This window comes from Hemiscyllium ocellatum, chromosome 17, assembly GCF_020745735.1.
Source record: "Hemiscyllium ocellatum isolate sHemOce1 chromosome 17, sHemOce1.pat.X.cur, whole genome shotgun sequence".
In the NCBI taxonomy this organism is placed as follows: domain Eukaryota; kingdom Metazoa; phylum Chordata; class Chondrichthyes; order Orectolobiformes; family Hemiscylliidae; genus Hemiscyllium; species Hemiscyllium ocellatum.
The window spans coordinates 45,769,880-45,794,533 of NC_083417.1; the positions used below are offsets into that span (position 1 = coordinate 45,769,880).

Below are 24,654 nucleotides of genomic sequence, written 5' to 3' on the forward strand. Positions count from 1 at the left end.
TTCAGTAACAAGATCTGATTGATCGTCACTCTACTGTTGGTCTCTACAGAATAACTAAAAGTCACCTGTTTTTGTTCCTCTCCTAGACTGTCCCACATAGATGCTACAATTTTGGAAACTTCGCCAAATGTGGCATTGGGGTTTTGTCCTTTAATGGCAGCTTGCGTGTCCCTGAAGAAAAGAGCATAGGCTGATACAGGTTTTTGGGGCTCATTAGGATCCTTCTTCTTCTTCTTCTTTGGTGTCTTGGGTTTTTTTCCTGAATCGACTGCAGCTCGTTTCTCAACACTCACCTGAAGCAAGACAGAAAAACAGTTTGTTACTGCAAATGCTCTCTTCAAGGCAATTAAAATGCTAAGACTGAAACATTTTGTCTGATTAAATTATGTTGAAAATTATTATTCATTTAGATTCTAATATTCCCTTAACAAGGGTAAAATTGAAAGGACAAATATTTGTACATTTAATCTTAGATAAATCAAAAGTTGACATTGTACCAAATGTCTTTAGGCATTGAATGTACAATGTACTTTTGAATCATGCAGGATTTAGCAACTAGAGATCAAAGCTCTAGGTAATCAAATATGTAACAATGCTTTCTTGATCTGGATTAGCTAATGAGTCTAAAACAATCTCTAAAGTGCTTGACAGAACGAAAGTAAATCAAGGCAGATTAGTTAATCAAATATCACACTCAAAGCAAATTTAAAAACTGCAATTATTTTATGAAAATTAACAATGACATTTGATGGAACTATTCATTTGCTGTTTTAACAAAATTGCCTAGACAAGACTTAGCTATTTACTGGCCTTGAAATTTAGTTTGTCTACATTCAGTATGAATTATTCACTAAATAAATCAAAAAGAACATAAAAATCACTTACTTTTTTTAAATAGTCACAGTAACATACATTCTTCAGTACAACAGCAAGAATTATCGCTTCAAATTATAAGCCTAAATACTATTGTCTTCTAAGAAAATACTACTCTACCTTTACAATAGACATGATTAAAAACTGAGAATATAAGCATAAAATTCCAGAAGAACAGTTTGAATGAATTACATGTTCTATGTATTTTGACTGTAAATAAGCAAACAACATACCCTGTTAAATTCATCAGCATCATCGTCATTTACTGAGCTGGAAGGGGATGGAGTTGCTGACTTGCTGGCAGGGGGTGAAGGTGAATTATGGGGCACATTACCACCTCCCAAATTCAATCCCAATTGTGCGCTCAGCTGTGATTGGTTAATGGTGGTCAACTGATTATGTTGAATCATTCCTGCTTGGTTAACGTCAGCCATGTGAACAACAGACCGCATTCCCATGCTCGGATTATGGTGGTACTGGGGAACTTGAGCTTGTCCCAGGTCCTGCATTGGTAGGAGGAGAAAACAGGTTCAGATTTAATGTTGATTGGACACAGAACTTCAAGACAAAACACTGAGGTTATTTCTTTTTGTAATTTTCTGAGGAACATTTTAGTAACTCAATGGGATTGGAGGGATTCTTCACCAGTTGAGATAATAGACTATTCCATTGACACAATATTAATATCAATAAAATGATAGTCAGACTAGTTCTACTTTTCCAGAGGATAAACGTCTATCAATACCCCTGCAGCTGAAATTAGGAGAAGGATGTGAAAGATTACAGGTTGAAGATTGAATAGCAGATACACAAATGATGTAGAGTTTGACAAACGGGAACATTCCACAAGATACAAGGAAGATAGGGACTGGATGGTCTGAAAAGATTTCACTTGTTTGATGAATCCACGCTATACATAGAAGCTAGATCATGATCAGTAATGCTTTGTGATCAATTTCTCCACAAGTAAGCCTGAGTTATGATCAATTTCACTGGTGAAGATACCTTGTGTCATTTGTGACCCATAAATGAGATTGACCCTATAACTCCTGAGCAAGATTGTCACTTTTTACGGCAAGTTGTCTAATAAATACAAATAATGATCTCTTGTCAGTGCTGCTAATGGAATGATCTGTTTATGACTTTTATGGCATAAGCAGCTTTCGATTGTAAAATAACTATAATTTAAGTAAGTAATCTAACAAAATCATTGGAAGTTACTTTGTGATTCTCTGTGGAAAGTCCCTATTGACAAATTAGCTCCCTGGCAAAACAGGGTGATGGGGTAAGGCTTTGTTTACACGTTTAAATCCTGTTCAGAGTACATGAGTGAAACCTCTCTGTGCTGCTGTGTCAATGTTCATAAAAACTGCCTGTGGCCTCATACTGATATGTGCTAAATTGTCCACCTCACTCAGAGCCCAAAGGATAGCTGAAAATGTGCACCACTACAATAAAGAATACATATCCAAGGGTGTGTCAATATGTTTTATTCAGGAAGAGGTTTACTGGTTTGTGGGACTACCAAGTGACTGATTCTGATCATCATAAAAAATTGGAGAAATTATTTTTCTCTTTCTGACTAAGATAAGCATAAAATGCAATGAAAAATGTAAATACAATCCAAATATTTAAGTAATTTCTCATTCAATCCTAGTGAGATACACCATCTCAAAGCTAGTTCTGGCTTTGGTCTTAATTGATATACATTGCTTTAGTTGAGCAGATGATTTGTTTAATCTGGTGAAATATTTAGTAGTCTGATTGCCATGGTAATCTTTGGCACAAATTAAAATGGGAAAATTAAAAATGCGGCATTTGGATTCAAGTATGATTGCCACTGTCATTTTTGAAAGGTTCATGGCTCTCTTCTGCATGTGTGGAAATAGGATTTCTTTTGCTGTTACACTTGTGCTTCTTAATATAACTGCTTCTACAGGAGGAGATGGATTTTCTTCCAAGGTAGGTAGCATGAGTTGGGGAAATTCCCAGCTCAGCATATCCACAGCAGCAGAAAGTGCTTCAAAAAACAGGATTTTTATTTCAGGAGAATAGCTGCAAAGTGGGATCAGGTCCAATGCATTTGAAAACAGTGTGGAGGCAGCCAGACAGGCTGGCCAAGGCATGTGTGGGCTTTGGTCAGCATTATAAAGCAATAAATCTCAAAACTCATCTTCACGTCTCTCGCCCTTTCATCCTCCACACACTCGTGTCCCCTCCCTGCCAGGAGATACACCTTCACTCACGTCACCCATGGTCCCTTATGCCCTCCTAGTTAAGTTTCTCCATTTGTCCTCTCAGAGATGCCCAGGTAAACCTATGCCACTCCATCCAACAAATGGTCCCACATATCCTGCGTGCTAATATATGCTTCTTCCCCGACCCCTACATATTGTCCAGCCAAACTTCATTCTGCATTCTGGTGAGAGTTCAGATGTCCACTAAAACAACTGCATCCAAAGGAAATATGCTTCACTGACATTTTTTTTTCTCTTTAATATTGTATCCAACTGCAAAATATTTGTTTACACAAGATAAGGCATTGTTAAGTGTTTATAATCTCTGTTACTAACATGTTAATGATCTGGTTCATTGGCATTTTCATAAGGTTACAGTAAAGTCATCACTTTTTTAAAAAAACCTGCAAATGAATGGCTGTGGTAAAAGCTTTTTCAGGCACGTCTTATTACTACAGGGTACATTGGCTCTGTAGAGCAAATACCAGGTGGACATGGAAATTGTATTTGTTTACCTGAAGGGTAGAGATGCTATGGCAGGGTGTGGGAAATGGTATTGAATTAGAATTAGCTTTATTATCATATGTACTCAAATGAGTACAGTGAAAAGCTTACAAGTCACTACTTATGGCAATATCTGAGACACAAAGGTACAGATTCATACAGACAAATTCTTTGGGGAAGAAGGAAATATAAAGAAATAAAAAAAAAATCCAGCACAACAGATCATAAGAATAAATCAGAAAAATAAAGAAATAAAATTTCAGAATAACAGTCCTCCCAACCTAGTCCACATCGACACCCTGCCTCTAGGCCATGCCAGGCTTCACCTCAAGGTTTTTGAGGCTGGAAGACTGCTCTAGAGTCATCCTGAGGCTGGAAATCCATGCTGAGAGACGACCACACCAAGCCATCAAGAGATTGCCACGCTAGGTCTGCGCTGAGGCAAACAGATCAAGACCGGGCTGAGGCCAGGATATCACCGAGAAAAAGACAGAAAAAAACCCAAAAAGAGCAAAGAAGGAAAAGGAAGGGCAGCATGGTGGCTCAATGATTAGCACTATTGCCTCTCTACGCCAGGGCCCTGGGTTCAATTCTAGCCTCAGGCAACTGTCTGTGTGGAGTTTGCATAGCTTCCCCCCACAGTCCAAAGATGTGAGATCAGGTGAATTGGCTGTGCTAAATTGTCCATAGTGTTAGGTACATCATTCAGAGGAAAATGGGTCTGGGGGGGTTTCTCTTTGGAGGTTTGGTGTGGACTTGTTGGGCTGAAGGGCATGTTTCCATACTGTAGGGAATCTAAGCTAAATCATACAGTTCAGGACTTAAACCTGAACATTTTATGGTGGCTCAGTGGTTAGCACTGCTGCCTCACAGCACCAGGGCCCCAGGTTCGATTCCAGCTTCGGGCGACTGTCTGTGTGGATTTTGCACATTCTGCCTGCGTCTGCATGGGTTTCCTCCGGGTGCTCCGGTTTCCCCCCCACAGATGTGCAGGTCAGGTGGATTTGCCATGTTAAATTGCCTGTAGTGTTAGGTGCATTAGTCAGAGGGAAACAGGTCTGTGTAGGTTACTCTTCGGAGGATCGGTGTGGACTGGTTGGGCCGAAGGGCCTGTTTCCACGCTGTAGGGAATCTAATTTAATCTAAAAAAAAGACACAGAGTGGATGAACTCCGGCTGAAGAGTCCTACTTGGCTGCCACCTTGGAATATGTTTGCAATGGAAGCTATGAACCATTGGGGAATTGGTGAGGCATATAAGTTGCCAAGGGTTTGGGGTGGCTAAAACATTTTGAATTTTCCTCTCAAAAGCTCATGCATAACAGACTATGATAAATGGTCTATTGTATGGTTATAAACTTAGAAAATATTGTCATCAAGTTTTTAAAAAAATCAACTTTACAACTGCTAATATAACACACCAGCTATGTGTCTGTGGTAATTTGCAGGAGGTCTTCTTGCTCAAATTTGATGTGTTGCATGAGATTTCATGGGGTCAGACTCAAAGCTGAAGATGCCCAAGACAACTCCTTCTTGACTATATATCATGGTGTTAAAATCTTTGCTGAGTCAATTGACTATGGGACAGATCTTACACAGATGGTGTTGGTGGTTGTCTGGAAGGTATCTTTCTGAGAGTATGACTATGTCAAGCTGTTACTTGACTTGTCTATGAGACAGCTTTCCTAATTTGACCACAAGGCTCCAGATATTAATAATGCAGACTTTGCTGGGACTGTCATTTTTGCTGTTAGTGCTAAGTAGTACGTCCAATTCAATTCCTTTCTTTATACTTCGCAGCATCTTGGGTTACTTGCTTGGTCATTTCAGAGGGCAATTAAGAATCAACCACGTTGCCATGGTTCTGGAGTCACGTATAGGCCAAACTAGGAAAAGATTTCCTTCTCTAAAGGACATGAATGTACTGGGTATTGGGGAAGTGTGGACTATCAATTGAAATTATGAATACAACTTTTTTTGAATTAAGCGATTCCATGATACCTGAAATAACTAAAACAATTTGGAAACTCTTTTGCCATTTAAGTTACGTGTTTACGACATTTAAAGCAGTCATTTTCAGTCACTATTATTGTATCTTTACTACCTAATGATCTTGCTCTGCACAAATGAATCATTCATTTCCATCATAGATGTTGACTTCTTTAAATGTCAAATTGTGAGAAATACTGTACTGGATTCAGAGAACCATTTTACTTCATGTCACAATCATTGTACAGCAATGGAAAATTCCATAGGTAATGTGCATTTGATAGTCAAGAGAAGATAAACAACTGTGCAATGAACACTTTATTCAAAAGGAACAAAGTGTTCCAGACATTAAACATTTTAATGATGCATAAAATAACTACTTCACTTTCAGCTCTGTAAACAAGATTGTTAATTCACTCAATCGATTAAAAAAAACCTGGATTGATTTTGAGATTACATACAACATTTACATAAAAAGAAAGGATTTCTGGTGTGTTCTTGAAAGTTAAATAGCAACAAATCACAACAAAAAATACCATCATGGACATGTTTACTATGGAGTAAAATACACAAATAAATGCTTGATTCACATTGATCGTGTGAAAACACATTCCTTTCAGGCTTAATTGAATATTCACTAACAGGGTCTGGTGGACATGTATAATTATGCACCAATATGTCTGATATATAAAGCAATTTTCTTTGGAGTGAGCTATTAGCAATTTCAATTCACATTTTCAATCAAAACACAGATTGTAATCTTGTCAGTCTTGCCACAGGAAAGTGAAGAATTTTGGCTGACAGAGGGGGATATGAACTCTTAAACTGTGATATACCAGTCCACGCAAGTATGAAGGAGCATTCTAAATACCATGTATACTTTAGTAAGTTGCACACTTAATAGTATAGAATGCATACTAAATCAAAATCTACTGCTTTAACTGAATAATAAATGAGGGATATAAGATGAGTCATTTTTGCTTTGACATTCACTGTTCCTTCAGAGTTAATATCAGAATTCATTAAAACTAACTTTACATAACATACAGCAGAGTCCCATAGCATTTCTAAGTCAAAACTGGAAAGACTGTTAACAAGTTCAATTTTCATTCAATCAGCAGTAGTGCTCTCTGAAATGTTTCATTGCAGAACAGGAATAAAATAATCTATATGGTAATTATGAGGATGAATCCCCCAGCAACTTTCACTAACATGAAAGGTCAACTCTATTCAGATATTTTATCAGCCCTCTGCACATACTCCTGTTCTGGCAATTTATATGTGAACTGTGTTTTATTTTTTTTTCCATTCACAACTACCTGCAGAATTAAGCTCTTAAACCAAATGAGAAAAATGAAATTCTGAATGCTCGCAAAGCCTATAATAGTGCAGAGATAAATCGCTCAGCTGTTGCCCCTCAAGCCTCTTGGGCTGAAGATTTTTCGTAGTGCACTGTGGGTATTCAGAACTTGTTCAACATGATTTCATTTCATTTCTGGCACAGCCTGAGAAAACTAAATTACAGAATCAATCATACAGAAGGTCAGAGTGAGACTTCATTACAAGTATTGCATGCTTGCATGAATATCTTTCATTTCTGACTGACCCAATATGTCACAATAGCTGTCTAGTAAAAATTCCACTTTCTGAAACTGATGTACTACAGAAATCGTTGCTATTCACTGGACTGGACAGATTATGGAAAGGTGTTAAAAGAATGTGCTGAACCACCACCTATAGATTGAAAGAAGTGGCTCAGAATATCTATAGAATTATTAATAACAATAAAATAATGTGAAAAGGGAATTATCAATAGAATCTGTTTGATTAAATTTATATTTCATATTAAAAACATTGTTTTGATGCACAAAATGTGTGATTTATGGGATTTTACTCAAAAACACTTTTAATCCATTGTAGGGAATGATGCCAGTTTGTCACAAATGCAAGGAATTACAAATTATGATCTCCAATGTTATGCCTTTACAGGTTAATGGATGTGCATAATTGCATTACAAAATAATAATCCAATCAAGAGCTTCACATTGCACTAAAATCACAAGTCCAAAATGACTTATATTCAGCATCAGAACTTTTCAGATTAGATGACAGTCTTTTTTTTAAATATGTGCAGCTTTTATTGCTTTGATCATAAGTCGGGTAATAAAATTTTTCAAAGATATCTTCTTAAAATTACAATTAAGTTGACATATGAAAGTCTACCAATGTACTTGAATTTAAAATTGCCTCCATGTGAACCTGGGCAAATATGGATGATTTTATGATGGAGGGTTCAGTACACATTGAATTATATGCCAATGGTTCAAATATCATTTTTCCCATTAAAAAAGACATATGAAGGTCATTACTGTGTAATTCATGCTGCAACGTGAAAGAGACATGCCATTTATTTTACTTGAATTAATATTAACTTTACAATGTTTTTGTCTTACGAATTTAAACTGGAAATAGGAAAACATGTGTGATTTAAAACACCATTTGTAACCATTCATCTTTTATTTTCCCTCAACATGGCCTCGTTATGTCCTATCTATCACGAGGTCAGAAAGGGCAATTAAGGTTACATTCTTCTTCACTATTACAGTGAATGCTGACTGGTGAACAGCTGATGAGATGTTTCAGGGCAAGTTGACCATTCAGTTCTTCCCTGGAGGTAGAATATTCTTCTTTAGACAGATGGTCCATGCAACTAAACAACCAAGAAATAATTGGGTTCGTCATAACTGCAACTAACAATGCTGTGATTCTGTAGTCAAATCTGGAGGAAGTGGTCAGCCCAGCCTCTTCCACACCAGCATTTGTGCTACTTTGTCTACAGTATACTTTTTTTTCCACATTCCACACCAGCTTTTTCTCATGAATTCTCTGAATGAGACTGCAATTTGGTGTCAATGCGAGAACAATTTTCTGCTGTGGAGCACTGACAACCTGCGACTTGGCCAAGAGTACCCAGCTACATGCACAACTGGCACAAAGACTACAAGTTCATTCAATCTTCCTGAATGAGACTGGAGGCCTGATCAGAGAAGCACAAAGACAGTATAATAGCTATCTACCCCGACTCTCCCATTATTTCATGTGGACTAGCTATCATGGTTTTGAAAATTTGCTTGAAATAATATTTATGGTAAAGAAATAATGAAACCAGCAAAACAAATATATTGCTACCAATCTGTAAAATGTGACAGTGTTCCTGGAAAATGACATGACACCTATTCATTTCTCCAATCAGATTCTAGGATTGATTCACAATGTACAGAAATTAGTCTCCCTATTTTAGTGTATAATAAATTCGCTCAGCAGTGATTATTTCTACAGGATTGAAATTCTTCCATTGTCTGTCATGAAAGCAAAATACTTCCCAGGAGCAGAAAGTGTCGATCATGCTGCAAGCAAATACTACAAATCTTATATAAAAAGGAGGAAAAGTGTTTAATCTCTGAAAGCTAAATTATATGCTTGTGGCACAAATCACCTCTCTTCCAAAATCTATAAATAACTATGACTGTGTTGTTAGTAGATGAATAAATGAATAGTCTTGTCTGTTGCCTCAAAGGAGCATAGTTTTGTTTTTAATTCAGAACCCAGAAAGCATTCTGTTTCATCCACTTTTCGAATAAACATGTGTACTGATAATGTTTGAACTATTTTGCAACTCATCAAACAATATGACACATTCTTTTGAACAAAAAATCCAACGAATGTTCTGCTTCATAGAATGGTTTACTGTACATCTCTAGTATATTACCCAAGGGAAATATAAAGGTGATGTATCAGTGCTGAAAGCCACTAAATTTCTTCTTTGAAAAGAAACAAAAATAGAAACGTAACCTATTTTAACATAAACCACCATCAATTTACATCTTTAATTGAAATGTAGTAAGGATGCATGCGCAAGTGTAACATTTCCTATTTTCACCCCCACTGCCCATCTTACCCCTGACATCCTCAACACTCATGCTGTTCATGTTGCTCTCAACAATCATAATTACTGCAATTGCTAACCTATGAAGAAGTACAATCGAGCAATGTCCATACGAACATTTTTCTGAGCATCTATACATCGCACTCCATACAAAGAGTCATAGAGATGTACAGCATGGAAACAGACCCTTCAATCCAACTCATCCATGCTGACCGGATATCCCAACCCAAATCTCGTCCCACCTGTCATCACCCAGCCCACTTCCTCCAACCCCTTCCTATTCATACACCATCCAGATACCTTTTAAATGTTGCAAGTGTATAAGCCTCCACCACTTCCCCTGGCAGCTCATTCCATACATGTACCACCCTCTGCATGAAAACGTTGCCCCTCAGGTCTCTTTTATATCTTTCCCCTCTCACCCCGAAACCTATGCCCTCTAGTTCTGGACTCCCCCACCCCAGGAAGAGACTTTGTCTATTTATCCTATCCATGCTCATGATTTTATAAACCTCTATAAGGTCACCTCTCAGCCTCCGACATCAGATGGAAAATTAGGTCCCAACTAGAATAAAGCGGATGATAAGTTTTAATGGCACTAAGGGATGCGAGGTTAGACTACTAGTTGAAAATGTAAGATAATTTCTGTTGTTCAAATTGCAATGGCAATTAGGTAACCCAGTGGCTTGCTGATCTGGGATGTTTCACTCTCAGCATGCACAGATGAGTGAATGTTAGCAGGTTGAAAAGCAGTGGGATGACATTTGGAAAGATTCCACAATTGGTGTGTAATCTGCTACATCGGATTATTGCCTAAACAGTGAAGGTGAAAAATACCCCAGCCCCTCCCTCCTCTCCCAAAGACTTGTTGCATTTCTGTCATGACAGTTAACTCACATAGCTGGCAAATTAGGCCGGAGAAATAGCTTGCAGTTTCCTTGATTTAAGATAGACTGCCAAAGGAAGACATTTTAAACAATATGTTCAGATATGTTATAACACCCACTGGAACAGGCGAAACTTGAACTCGGGCTTTCTGGCCCAGAGGTAGGGACATTACCACTGCCTTTCATAAATTCACAATTCCGAGCACACTTTTCCATTTACCAGAAACATAATTGAGTGGATCTGAATCTACACAAGATTTCTAATCCTTTACTTTAACCACTAATGCTTGTTGGAATCTGGAATAGGCTTCTATTCGATAGCATCTTTATCATTTAATGCATACAGTATTGTCTTTGGGAATCTTAGACCTACTTTTGATTTATTCCCAACATTAGTAAAATATTAGCATTATAACAACTGGACTGCATGAAATTTTATGTGATTCTGTGTAAGAAACTGGAAACAAAGAGTAGGAACACAAACAGCGATCACAAATCCTGAATGCAGAGGCACCAATATTCAAAATGATTTGAAGCATGCAGTATTAGCTTTTCAGAATATCTAAAGATAATAATGTTTCTTAGAATGCTACATTCCAGGAGCAGGTGGGTTGCATTTTATCTGAATGACTAAACCTCTGTGTGAAGCACCTGCTTTAGTGCAAGCGTTTAGCTCTACACGTAAACTGTCACTTACCAGCACTGACTACAGTCCGCAAACATTGACCTGACAGCTGAAAACACACAGAGTACAGTTTGAAAAAGGAACCATGGGCTGCAGGTGATTCTGTTTGAAAGCGAAAAAGAAACATGTCTAGGCATTGTTTGTAAAGTAAAAGCCTCTATTTATAGGCCCCAATTAGGGACAGGCACTGGGCTGGACTGCTATTGAATTTCATGTGGTTGGCCAGTGTACCAATTCTCCAGCACCATCCACGCTCAGGCCATTTACCCAGAGGAGAGACAGGATGGCACTAGGGCTACCCACTGCAAGAGGGAATATCCAGTTCAACTAATCACAGTCCTTTTTTCTATTGTTCTATTTTCATTGTAATCATTTAAAACCAATTGGAGAGAGGGCATCTTACAATGATGATGCCATCTTTATTAAGATTTAACTATTTTGTTACAGTATTCACTGCTAAATCAATATGGACAGTTTGAAGGAAATTTGTATGCACTGGGAGTGGGGTTTCAGGCCGATCACACATGGGAAAACCAGAAGTTTGAGATTCCCTGAATGGGAAGGAGTTTTAAATTTCACAAAATGTAATCTTTGGCTCCGGCAGGTGGCCCCCCTTGAGGCCAGCCAGCTTAGCATTTCCTCTCAGATAGGGATTGATTTGGAAGCAACAATGGGACTGGCTGGATTGATGCTTCACCTCGGTGGGACTTGGATGGGTGGAAATGGTCCAAACCCAGGGCCGAGAGGCTGGAGCGCTGGGGAGTTTAATTTCAGGGCGAGGTGTGTTTTATACCATGAGGTGGTCTCACCATGATGGGTGAGAATCACGTTTGGGCATTCTTGTTCCTCCTGGCCGTGAGGAGTGTTGCAAAGACATTTGACACAGATTCAAATCCCACAGATTGCAGAATTTAATTCATTTATTAATTTAATTCAATTACCATCACATCCTTAAATTGCATTAGTAGATGGCAGACCGACTATGGGGAGTGAGCTCCTCACTCAATATTGTTAGCCTTTGACCAGCAGCCAGTGTGTTTATGTGGCAAGTCCAGCTGAATTCCTGATGGTAACCCCCAGCATGTTGATAATGGGTATTCAAGTGAGAGTAACTCCATTAAAATGTCAAGGGGCATTAATGAGATTGTCTCTTCTTAGTGATGGTCATTGCCTGGCATTTGTGTAGCGTGAATGTTTCTTGTCACTTGTCAATGCAAGCCTGAATATTGTCCAGATCTTGTTGCATTTGGGGATGGACTGCTTCGGTGTCCGAGATATCACGAATGGAGCTGAACATAGCGTAATCACTGGTGAACATCCCCACTTCTGATCTTATGATACAGGGAAGGTCATTGATGATGCAGCTGATGACAGTTGGGCTTACCCTGAGGAACTCCTGCAGAGATGTCCCAGAGATGGCTGACCTCCAACAACCACAACCATTGTCATTCATACCCAACATCACTTCAACCAGTGTAGAGTTTGCTCCTTGATACCTATTGATTCCAATTTCACTAGGACTTCTTGATGCCACACTCAATCATGTGTGGCCTTGATGTTAAGGGCTGTCTCTCCTCACCTTGGAATTCAGCTCTTTAATCCATGTTTGAACAAAGTCTGCAATGGGGACAGGTGCTGAATGGCCTTGAACGAATCTGGCAATGAGAAACTTCAGCTATGAGGATAGATTAAAGTTGTTGGATCTATTCTCCTTGAGAAAATGTGAAGAGAAGACTTGATAGAGCTTTTAAATTATGAGTGGGCTGGATAGAATAAATAGGAGAAGCTCTTCCTGCTCATAAAAGAAAATAAAATAAATGAAAGGGTAGAGGTTTACAATGATGTTACAAAGTAAAATTATCTGAGAAAAAGAAATGATTTTCACACAGCAGGTACTTAAGGTGTGGAATGCACTGCCTGGAACTATGGTGGAAGCATGTTCAACTGAGGCATTCAACTGGATGTTTATTTGGATAGAAACAGTTTGCAGGGAAATGGGGAAAAAGGTAGGAGATAGGCACTAGGTAACATAACCAGTGCAGTTATGATGGCTTAATGGTCTCCTTGCACTCCACAACAGTTCTGTGATTTTGTAATTCTGTAACTTTTGCTGTAATGCCATTTTCTTTTCAAGGAGTTCGATACAGTTGTTCGGGCTAAATGTATCCAAGGGTATGGAGAGGAGGGGGGAACAGGGTAATAAACTGGATTATTAGCCATGATTCAATTGAATGGCAGAGCAGGTTCAAAAGACCTACTCCTGCTCCTATTTTCTATGATTCTAATAAATCTGGAATATCAACGTAGTCTCAGTAATGATGACTGTAACAACTATTCTCGGTTACTGTAAAGCCCATCTGATTTACTCATATCATTTGGGAAGGAAAAGCAATCATCCATCCCTACTCTGGCCTGGATGTAATTTCAGGTCCACAGTAACCAGGTTAATTCTAAACCCACTGAAATGCGGTCAGCAAACCACTCAGTTCAAAGGCAATTAGGAATGGGCAACACAACTGTTCTTGCTCACCAATGCCCAGCCTGTGAAATAATACATTTTTAAAAAAATCTTAAGCTTCCAACCTCATTGATATTTTGTGGTTGTCAGAGGCTTTCCCCATTTCACTTTTCTAGCACCATCCGACACCACTAACTCACCCTCTCACTCAGAAGAATAACTTCGACTTAAAACTGTAAGTCACTGTCGGTAGTTATACATTAGACTTCTATAATAACTTAACCTGGTTTAAAGCAAATCAAATACTCATTAGCATTTGAAAGATTATGAAGCAGACAGAAAATTGATCAGCCCATTTATAATTCACTGTTCTGGATTAACTTTTCATAAAGTCAGCCAAATCTTTGATTAAAGAGCTCGAAGTAAATCAACTGCTGCTTCGTTCACATTTCTTAGCTAACACGTCGAGGCAGGATTTGTGTGGAAATTTAGTGTTCATTTGAGTATTCTTTTATTTTCATCTATTTTCTTCCCTTTTCTTAAGGCGTGGTTTGGGTTTCCAGTATTCAGGTTTGAGCTTTGATAGGGAATTTCAGCAAATAGACCGACTGTGGACTGCACCACAGCCAAGCTGGGTTAGATCTTGTTTCAAAAACATTCATATCAACGCAGTTCCAGCAACAGATTTCTGGATAGCAATCGATTGTGGGAATCTTACTTCTGCTCCTGACCCAGGGCACTAAAGTCAATTCTAGCACCTTATTGCAGTGATTGAAGATTGAATCTGTGATCTAACTAGTCTCTGTAGTTCATCTAATTGTAGCCCTATCCACTAAACTACTAGTAGAACTACAATTTGACTAGCTCAATACATGTAGATTTCTTTTGTTCACATAATGGTACAAACAAATGAAGGAAAGAGGGACTATGTTTTCTCGGCTTTTTTTGCAAACAGGAAATCATTAAAGACTAACTGCATTAAACACATATGAACACAAAGAAAATACTGTATTTGTTCAAAATATATGCAAGTATTAATGTGTACTTTAATGAATTGGATATTTTGGATAGTATTCTGTACAGATGCATTTTTGATTCAAGAATATATAATCAACTATACTCAAAGCCTTATCTAATTCCTGCTTGAAATAAAAGATCGTGTTCCAGAGAGTTATATTAAAGTTTCACTCACCACAGACAAACCATTGCTGAGGAGTCCACCATCTTGGTCCAGAATACTTCTGGATATCGTGATCGAAGGCAGTTCCAGACTTTGTGGGGGGAAATGGGGTGTGAATTCATTTCCTTGTGACGGCAATGGATCATTAAGGCCTTGGAAACCTGACACCACATCGGTTAGCCCCAGGGTGGGGTCTGTTTCTGGTGGTGGGGTTATGGGTGGAATCTCAAACTCTTCATCACCAAGGCTCGGAGTGTGGAATGTCTGATGAGAGAACAGATTGGGCACAATCACCATGTATAGTACGATAGTATGAGATTTTTAAAAAATTGAATAGAGAACATTAAACCCTCAGTCCTTGACACAACAGCACAGTGTTACACTTCCACTCTAATAGGGTTATCAATTAATAAAAGATAGAAATTCTCAATGCAGGCTGAAATCAATGCACATCAGAAACTGCATCAAGCTGCACTTGTCTACAATGAGATTTAACACAACTCAGAACAAAATCTTTTATGACATAATGGCTGCTCTTCACTTGCCAACTGATCTATTTAGACAAGCAAAATGAGCAATCTTCCTTATCTGCTGATTTAAATACCTGTTAAGTGATACTATTTAACAAAATTTTAGGTTATCAAGGCATTTGAAAGTACAAGTGATAGGACATTACGGTTGCATTGTAGTGTGAATTAGCTAGACTGTTATTATCTGTGCTTAGTGGTCCTTTGTTGATTAATTCAACATATGCCACTGAACCTGGGCAGCAAGTTTACAAATAGCACTGTAAAAACTCATTGTTTATACATTCTGGTAATGGGTGACCCACATTCTACCTGCACTGATTAACAAGCCTGATACATGATTGCAGCTGTTCTTTCTGCAATCAAATGTAACAGCTCTGTCGGCACTTGCTAGACCTGGTCACTTAGAGTCAGAATCATAGAGATGTGCAACTTGTCCACGCTGACCAGGTATCCCAACCCAATCTAGTCCCACCTGCCAGCACACAGCCTATATCCCTTCAAACCCTTCCTATTCATACATTCATCCAGATGCCTTTTAAATGTTGCAGCCTCCACCACATCCTCTGGCAGCTCATTCCATACACGTACCACCCTCTGCGTGAAAAAGTTGCCTCTTAGGTCACTTTTATATCTTTCCCTGTCACCCTAAGACAATGCCCTCTAGTTCTGGACTACCCCATCCCAAGGAAAGGACCTTGTCTATTTATCCTATCCATGCCCCTCATGATTTTGTAAACCTCCATAAGGTCACCCCTCAGCCTTCGACGGTCCAGGGAAAACAGCCCCAGCCTGTTCAACCTCTCCCTATAGCTCAGATCCTCCAACCCTGGCAACATCCTTGTAAATCTTTTCTGAACCCTTTCAAGTTTCACAACATCCATTTGATAGAAAGGAGACCAGAATTGCATGCAATACTCCAACAGTGGCCTAACCAATGTCCTGTACGGCCACAACATGACCTCCCAACTGCTGTACTCAATACTCTGACCAATAAAGGAAAGCATGAGTTCACAACTGCTAAAAACGGTGTGTTGTCCACAAGGCATCCAAAAATACAATGATGCCATTGCTTCAGACAACGTACATGGGAACAGAGTGGAAGCATTATTGTGGAGACTTAAATGGAAAAACACAATAGAAGGTAGGGATTGCAGACCACACAGGCTAGGGCTCCGAGAAAGGGAATGGAATACATAAAGCTTGAGCCTGAGAAATGGAAGGACAGCACGACTGTGGGGGCTGTAGAAATGTTTAAAAATAGAAAAGGATAAAACCATGGAGGATTTTTAACACAAGGGCACGATTTCTAAATTTCAAACATTGAGAAACCAAGAGCAGGATCTTACAGGGCTCAAAATGACTTGGGATACAACAAAGGATACAACAACAGGCAAGAGATTCAGCAAACATATCTCAATGTCGAGAGCAAATTGCTGCATCATTTCACAAAGTTTTGGGCATTGAGGCATGAATCTCACTAGTCAACAGCGCATTGCCTATTAAAGAGAATTATTGTTTGTTAATGACATTACTAATAATACGTCTCACATCATTAACATGAAGCTTCCTATCCTATTGCCTGCCACGAGCAAACTAGATGCTAAGAGTTCTCAACACAGACATCAGAGCAGGAACCTGGCCACTTCAGCTTGATCTAAAATGACGTCCATGTTAGACACCAAGCACCAACATGGTATAACTACCCAGGAGCACTAGTCACACACACCCCATATGCCCGGACATTGGCATCTAACATGGTGCCATACTCTAAAAACCCTCATTGTACATTTCCAATCCACTTAAAGCACACTTCTACACTTCAGTGTTATACCGTGGAGCACAGTGGCAATTATCATAATGCTGTCAGATACATGCACCCAGCTCATGGATTGGGCCAGGCTGTATTTACAGCATGCTCACTTGTCCTTATGGCATTTACTGACCTTGAACCTATCTGCATGCTCTCCGTGTCCCTGCACTTTGCCTGTTTGAGCTATGACTCCTCAGCCTGAGTCACCACTGACATACTGTTTAGTGAAGACAAAAAGCCAGGAAGCTTGTCATGGTTGTTAGCAATCCTCAGTCAAGCCAAGGGGGATAGTCTTTGGTCAGAGGGTCCTGGCACAGTAAATCAATGGCAGTCTCACATACAAAAGGGGCTTGGACACACAGTCAGTCAGTCAGTCATATGGTGCACCAGGTTCTAGATTCGCTCAGTATTACCAGAATTACTAGTTTATTACTGGAATGAGTGAGGGGCTGGTATGAAGGGAGATGAATGTGGATGGCACAGCTGTTATTTTTGGTGCAGATGGAGTGTTGTCCTGAGCAAATAAGGCAGTAACACAAGGGGCATCCTAAGGCAGTAGCACAAAGGGCATATTGAGTTAGTGAGGTCAGGGATTCAGGTGGGTGACAGTGAGGGAGGAAAGATGTTACAGGCAACAGTGCAAGTGGTAGAGCTTGAGCCCTAATGTGAGGAGAGTATGTCAACAGAGAGACAGCAAGTGAGGTATCAGAGAAAGGATGTTCGCATTTAGAAAGGAGAGTGAAGGGGGTCATTGACCTTCTTCCTACAATGTTATGCATTCCTCCAGATAGCTGAGACTGCTCTAACCCCAGACCAGTCTAGTATTGCCTGGTGTGTGGCCTTCATTTCTACTACGGGGATAGTACACACTCCATTCCTCACCAGCTGATCCACCAGGCTCACCAAGGGCCCTGCCCACAAAGTAGGGTGCCAAATTTTCTCATTTGCCATGCCCGGGGCTGATGTCAGGAACTGAACACAGCAGCTCCAGACAAACGGTGCTTGGTCCAATGGATGCCAGTCCATCTGGGATATCCTGGTGGTGACAAGTTATTCTGGTTATGGTGAATTGTAGAATGGGGCTAGAATCGACTGAGAAGGGCATAGAATTTAGATGGGTAATGTTTGGTAAGATATGGTGAGAGACCTCTCTTGGCATCATGGAGAGAAACCTTCCATGAATCTCAACAAAGCTAACACCTAATCAGCAAGGAAAGAGTGATGAGTGAATAGGATTTGATGTAGGATAAAATATGGGCATCAGAATTCTGGCTTAACTGACACTTTATGAGGTAGTCAAGGTGGTGAATGGGAAGTTGGGTAGGAGAACATTAAAATTAATGTCGACAGTGATAAAGACAATGTTATATGCTTCAGAACGATGACTGGCTACTAATGTGGATCCTGAGAAGGTTGTATGATACTATAGGAAAAGAGAGAGGATATGTGGTGAAGTGAGGGATCGGGATGGGAAAGCCAGAGAAGCTGAGGAGACAAAGGTCTTGGACCAGGTGGTAAACTGGGGTGCTGAGAGATATTAAAGATAGTGAGATTAGGAAATGAATGGCTGAATGACGAGAAGAGGTGAGAAAGGGTGATTAACCAGTATTGTGGCAATGTCAAGTAAAATAGGAAAAGGGAAGAGAGGAGAACACTGTGTCAAAGGCTTTTAACAGCACATTGCCCAAGTCATTAATAAACCTGGGTGTTGTTATAGAAGTCAAATAGGTAGACATTATAATAAAGGGAGGCATGAACTCAGAAGCAATTAGATCAATTTGCTTGGTGCAGTATAAATACATCCTTTCAAATCTGGAATCTAATACTATTCTAAGCAGTAAATTAGGAACATTTGCACATGCACGGTGTCTTTGTGCATAATCCATGCTCAAAATCCAATTACATCTCCAGTTAGCTGCTTTGTGTGCCACCTCTTAAAATAGCAATGGACATCTCACAATTAATGAAAATCCTTATCTCCTCCAATATAATCTACTCAACTGTTAACAATAATTTGAAATTGATAATTGTTTAAAAATGTCAAAAAAACAGCAAATGAACAAAAAAGCTCTACACAGGTACAGAAGCTGTCATTATTCCTTCAAAATCAGAAATGATAAGGTGCCAGACTGATAGTGTCTATGAGAGCACACGACAAATATCAACTCAGTGTAGCTTCTATTAGTGTCACTTCAGATAAAAATAACTGCTTGGCTTGTTTAAATCTGCATTTGAAAACATTTGCTTGTGATTAAAGTTTAATTGCTCTAAATTAATAATGTAGACATGAGCATGTACCCGAAACATTCAATTCTGATGACTGTATAGAAATACTGCAGATGGGTCTTGTTGGTACAGGAATGACAATTATTATTTTGCCAAGCATTAACAGATTGCAAATATGTCCTTTAATAAAGTGAACGATAATGTTTAATTTAAGATCTGGAACCTGAAATGGACTTATAACCAGTATTAACCTGTCACTGAAACTATTTACTGCATTTTATAGATATTAAAACCAACGAGTGCCTGAATTGGATTTTGCACTGATAAGCCATTTGACTGTCACTCTGGATTTAAGTATTATACAATTATGGGTTGACATTTCTTTAAAATTATATGTAGACAAATTTTAAAATGTGATGGAGAAACATGCCCAGAATGCCAATGCTGTTTGGAATATGATGTGGTGACAGTGTGCAGGCAGGGCTACTTTAATGAATTGATTGTCTGGGAACAATAGCTCCAACAGAAAGTGACTACAAGGCAGTAATCTTATCATGGACTTTACATAATGTCATAAACAGCAGATAGGAAGCTCATCTGGTTACTCAACATCATGTGATGATACCGCTCCACATAATGGGAACTTTATGGAGTGGATTTGTGCAGTTTGAAGTCACATTCTGTTCGTGGAAGGCTGTCAGAGCTGACACTGAGCCAACATGCTGTATGTGTACTGCAGTTTACACTTGATTCTTATATTACTAATACTATCTGGCTGAGAGATAGTCTATATCCTTCTGTACCGTTCAATATGATCACGGCTTATGAGGGATACAGAAAATATACGGCCAGTGTATTTTAATGATCATGAAGTGGGTAATAATATATAACAAAGTCTTGGATTATCAGAGAGTGTCTGACCTTCATGATTGTTTTGGAGCTTGTCAAAGATGACTGTGAATATCTCAATGCTGGTACACCTCCAAGGTGTGCATCTGTTACCTTGCCCACAGAGTTATTGTTAAAAATGCTGACTGTTTTAAAACTAGAAAATTCAAACCCGTCTACACCTTTAACCACTGAGACAAGTGGTTTCTGCACAGTTTTAAACTGAGAAAGACAGTTGTGTCAGAATTGGAAGAATCATTATGCAGAAGCTGATGGAGGACTGGATTCAAATTCAAAAATGAATGCTAAAAGTTAATATATCAGTGCTTTTAGGATGCTGTCTGTAGTGTCCAGTAGTTGATGAAACACATGTACAAATGAAACACAGCCTCTGTCATATTCTGTAGATAAATAAAAATTGACCAAAAGAATTGCATGATCAAAATGAAAGGCATTGCCATTCCAGTGAGTGAAAAGTTTTTCCACTTTGGATTGTACCAAATATCCTATCTATGAAAGAGCAATAGGTTAGATTCAAAAATGGATAGCATTACAACTGTGCTGAGGGAGGATATTCCCGGAAATACATCCAGGGAAGTTATTTGGGTGGAACTGAAAAATAAGAAAAGGATGATCACCTTATTGGGATTGTATTATAGATCCCCTAATAATCAGAGTGAAATTGAGAAACAAACTCATAAGGAGATCTCAGGTGTCTGTAAGAATAATATGGTAGTTACGCTTGGGGATTTTAACTTTCCAAACATCGACTGGGACTGCCATAGTGTTAAAGGTTTAGATGGATAGGAATTTCTTAAGTGCGCACAAGACAATTTTCTGATTTAGTATGTGGATGTGCCTACTAGAGAAGGTGCAAAACTTGACCTACTCTTGGGAAATAAGGCAGGGCAGGTGTCTGAGGTAAAAAATGAGGTCTGCAGATGCTGGAGATCACAGTTGAAAATGTGTTGCTGGTTAAAGCACAGCAGGTCAGGCAGCATCCAAGGAATAGGAAATTCGATGTTTCGGGCATAAGCCCTTCATCAGGAAAGGTGTCTGAGGTGTCAGTGGGGGAGCACTTTGTGGCCAGCAACCATAATTCTATTCATTTTAAAATCGTGATGGAAAAGGATAGACCAGATCTAAAAGTTGAAGTTCTAAATTGGAGAAAGGCCAATTTTGATGGTATTAGGCAAGAACTTTCGAAAGTTGATTGGAGGCAGATGTTCGCAGGTAAAGGGATGGCTAGAAAATGCGAAGCCTCGAGAAAGGAGATAACAAGAATCCAGAGAAAGTATATTCCAGTCAGGGTGAAAGGGAAGGCTGGTAGCTATAGAGAATGCTGGATGACTAAAGAAATTGAGCGTTTGGTTAAGAAAAAGAAGGAAGCATGTGTCAGGTACAGATAGGATAGATCGAGTGAATCCTCAGAAGAGTGTAAAGGAAGTGGAAGTATACTTAAGAGGAAAAATCAGGAGGGCAAAAAGGGGACATGAGATACCGTTGGTAAATAGAATTAAGGAGAATCCAAAGGGTTTTTACAAATATTTTAAGGACAAAAGGGTAACTAGGGAGAGAATAGGGCCCCTCAAAGATCAGCAAGGCGGCCTTTGTTTGGACCACAGAAAATGGGGGAGATACTAAATGAATATTTTGCATCAGTATTTACTGTGGAAAAAGACATAGACTATAGGGAAATAGATGGTGACATCTTGCAAAATGTCCAGATTACAGAGGAGGAAGTGCTGGATATCTTGAAACAGTTAAAGGTGGATAAATCCCCAGGACCTGATCCGGTGTACCTGAGAACTCTGTGGGAAGCTAGAGAAGTGATTGCTGGGCCTCTTGCTGGAGATACTTGTATCATCGATAGTCACAGGTGAGGTGCCAGAAGACTGGAGGTTGGCAAACATGGTGCCACTGTTTAAGAAGGGCGGTAAAGACAAGCCAGGGAACTATAGACCAGTAAGCCTGACCTCAGCAGTGGACAAGTTGTTGGAGGGAATCCTGAGGGACAGGATGTACATGTATTTGCAAAGGCAAGGACGGATTCGGGATAGTCAACATGGCCTTGTGCGTGGGAAATCATGTCTCACAAACTTGATTGAGTTTTTTGAAGAAGTAACAAAGATGATTGAGGAGGGCAGAGCAGTAGATGAGATCTGCATGGACTTTAGTAAGGTGTTCAATAAGCTTCCCCATGGGAGACTGGTTAGCAAGGTTAGGGTCTCATGGAATAAAGGGAGAACTAGCCATTTGGATAGAGAACTGGCTTAAAGGTAGAAGACAGAAGTTGGTGGTGGAGGGTTGTTTTTCAGACTGGAGGCCTGTGACCAGTGGAGTGCCACAAGGATCATTGCTGGGCCCTTTACTTTTTGTCATTTACATAAATGATTTGGATGAGAGCATAAGGAGGTACAGTTAGTAAGTTTGCAGATGACACCAAAATTGGAGGTGCAGTGGACAGCGAAGAGGGTTACCTCAGATTACAACAGGATTTGGACCAGATTGGCCAATGGGCTGAGAAGTGGCAAATGGAGTTTAATTCAGATAAATGCGAGGTGCTACATTTTGGGGGAAAACAAATTCTAGCAGGACTTATACACTTAATTGGTAAGGTCCTAGGAAGTGTTGCTGAACAAAGAGACCTTGGAGTGCAGGTTCATAGCTCCTTGAAAGTGGAGTCACAGGTAGATAGGAAGTGAAGAAGGTGTTTGATATGCTTTCCTTTATTGGTCAGAGTATTGAGTACAGGAGTTGGGAGATCATGTTGCGGCTGTACAGGACATTGGTTAGGCCACTGTTGGGATATTGCATGCAATTCTGGTCTCCTTCCTATCAGAAAGATGTTGTGAAACTTGAAAGGGTTCAGAAAAGATTTACAAGGATGTTGCCAGGGTTGGAGGATTTGAGCTATAGGGAGAGGCTGAACAGGCTAGGGCTGTTTTCCCTGCAGCGTCGAAGGCTGAGGGGTGACCTTATAGAGGTTTACAAAATTATGAAGGGCATGCATAGAATACATAGGCAAAGTCTTTTCCCTGGGATCGGGGAGTCCAGAGCTAGAGGGCAAAGATGTAGGGTGAGAAGGGAAAGATATAAACGAGACCTAAGGGACAACTTTTTCACGCAGAGAGTGGTACATGTATGGAATGAGCTGCCAGAGGAAGTGGTGGAGGCTGATACAATTGCAACATTTAAGAGGCATTTGAATGGGTATATGAATAGGAAGGGTTTGGAGGGATATGGGCCTGGTGCTGGCAGATGGGACTAGATTGGGTTGGGATATCTGGCCAGCATGGACAGGTTGGACCGAAGGGTCTGTTTCCATGCTGTATATCTCTATGACTATATGACTCTAAAATGAAGTTTGTTTTGACCTGTCCCAACTTTCTGTGTTAAGAACCTTAAGAACATAGGAACAAGAAGTCATTTAGCATCTTGAGGGTGTCCTGCCATTTATCACAAACATGTCTGATCTGCAATATAACTTGACAAACCTCCATTTGTTCACTATCCCTTCATACTTTAGAGCAACAATCTCAGATTTGAAATTGACAACTGGTTTGGAATCAACTGCAGTTTGAGGACAACAGTTGCAAATTTCTACAGCTCTGTGGCAAGAGACTTCTCCTATGCAGTCTAGGTCTGGCAGCCAATGTGGGAGAGAGCATCACTTCTGGCTGTTCCTACACCAGGACACAGTTCCCAGCTCATTAATACATATACACAAAAGGAACATAGCAAATGTTGTGGCAGTGCCAGGCAGAAAGTCGATAAACTTTCCCTCACCTTAGTGGCTTGAAGGTTTTGTTATCAAAGCAGACGGGGGAGGCAATCGCCAAGTTGTATCATCACTAGCTGATCCACCCAAAGACACAGGGGACCAAGGTCAGAATACTTTCACTGCAGAGAGTGGGATTTTAATTTGACCAAGATCAGGAATTCAGAATCTCATGATGGTCTGGAAAGTATTATCGGTTGTCAGAAAATGCCATTTAGTTCAATAATGTTCTTTAGGGAAGGGAACTGCTGTCCTTATCTGGTCTGACCAATGTTTGAGTCCAGACTCAGAGCAACATGGTTGTCCCTTAATTGTCCTCTAGACTAATAGGTATGGGCAATAAACGCTGGCCCGGCCAGTGACACCAATATCATGTGAATACATTTTTTAAAAATGTATTTAATTTCCTGCAAGGTAGGAGGATCACTCCGACTCTGGGAGTGCTTTCCCAATCTGTGCCTCATGTACCCCTCTGCTGGTGCTCAAAGTTAATATGCAGCTGCAGCAAGTGATTCAGAAGGCAAAGGAATTTTGGGGTTTAGTGCAAGGAGGATGGAAGTTAATTTCTATTCCTGCTGCAAGCACCAGAGCCCATCTGAAGTTATGCACAGTTTTGCTCTTCTCCCTTGAGGAATGATATGACTGCATCAGAAGTAGTTCAG

At 39.7% G+C, this 24,654-nt stretch overlaps 1 protein-coding gene across 2 annotated transcripts in view; it reads right to left on the minus strand.

Annotated features, from left to right (window-relative positions):
- The window catches only part of tox3 (TOX high mobility group box family member 3), a 113,343-nt gene that overhangs the window by 14,900 nt on the left and 73,789 nt on the right, over positions 1–24,654 (minus strand). For both annotated transcript variants that reach the window (XM_060837717.1, XM_060837716.1), the window contains exons 3-5: positions 14,770–15,021; positions 1,107–1,376; positions 66–293 (exon numbers count right to left, since the gene is read on the minus strand). In XM_060837717.1, the coding sequence (XP_060693700.1) occupies positions 66–293; positions 1,107–1,376; positions 14,770–15,021 (750 nt within the window). The remainder of the gene's footprint in view (positions 1–65; positions 294–1,106; positions 1,377–14,769; positions 15,022–24,654) is intronic.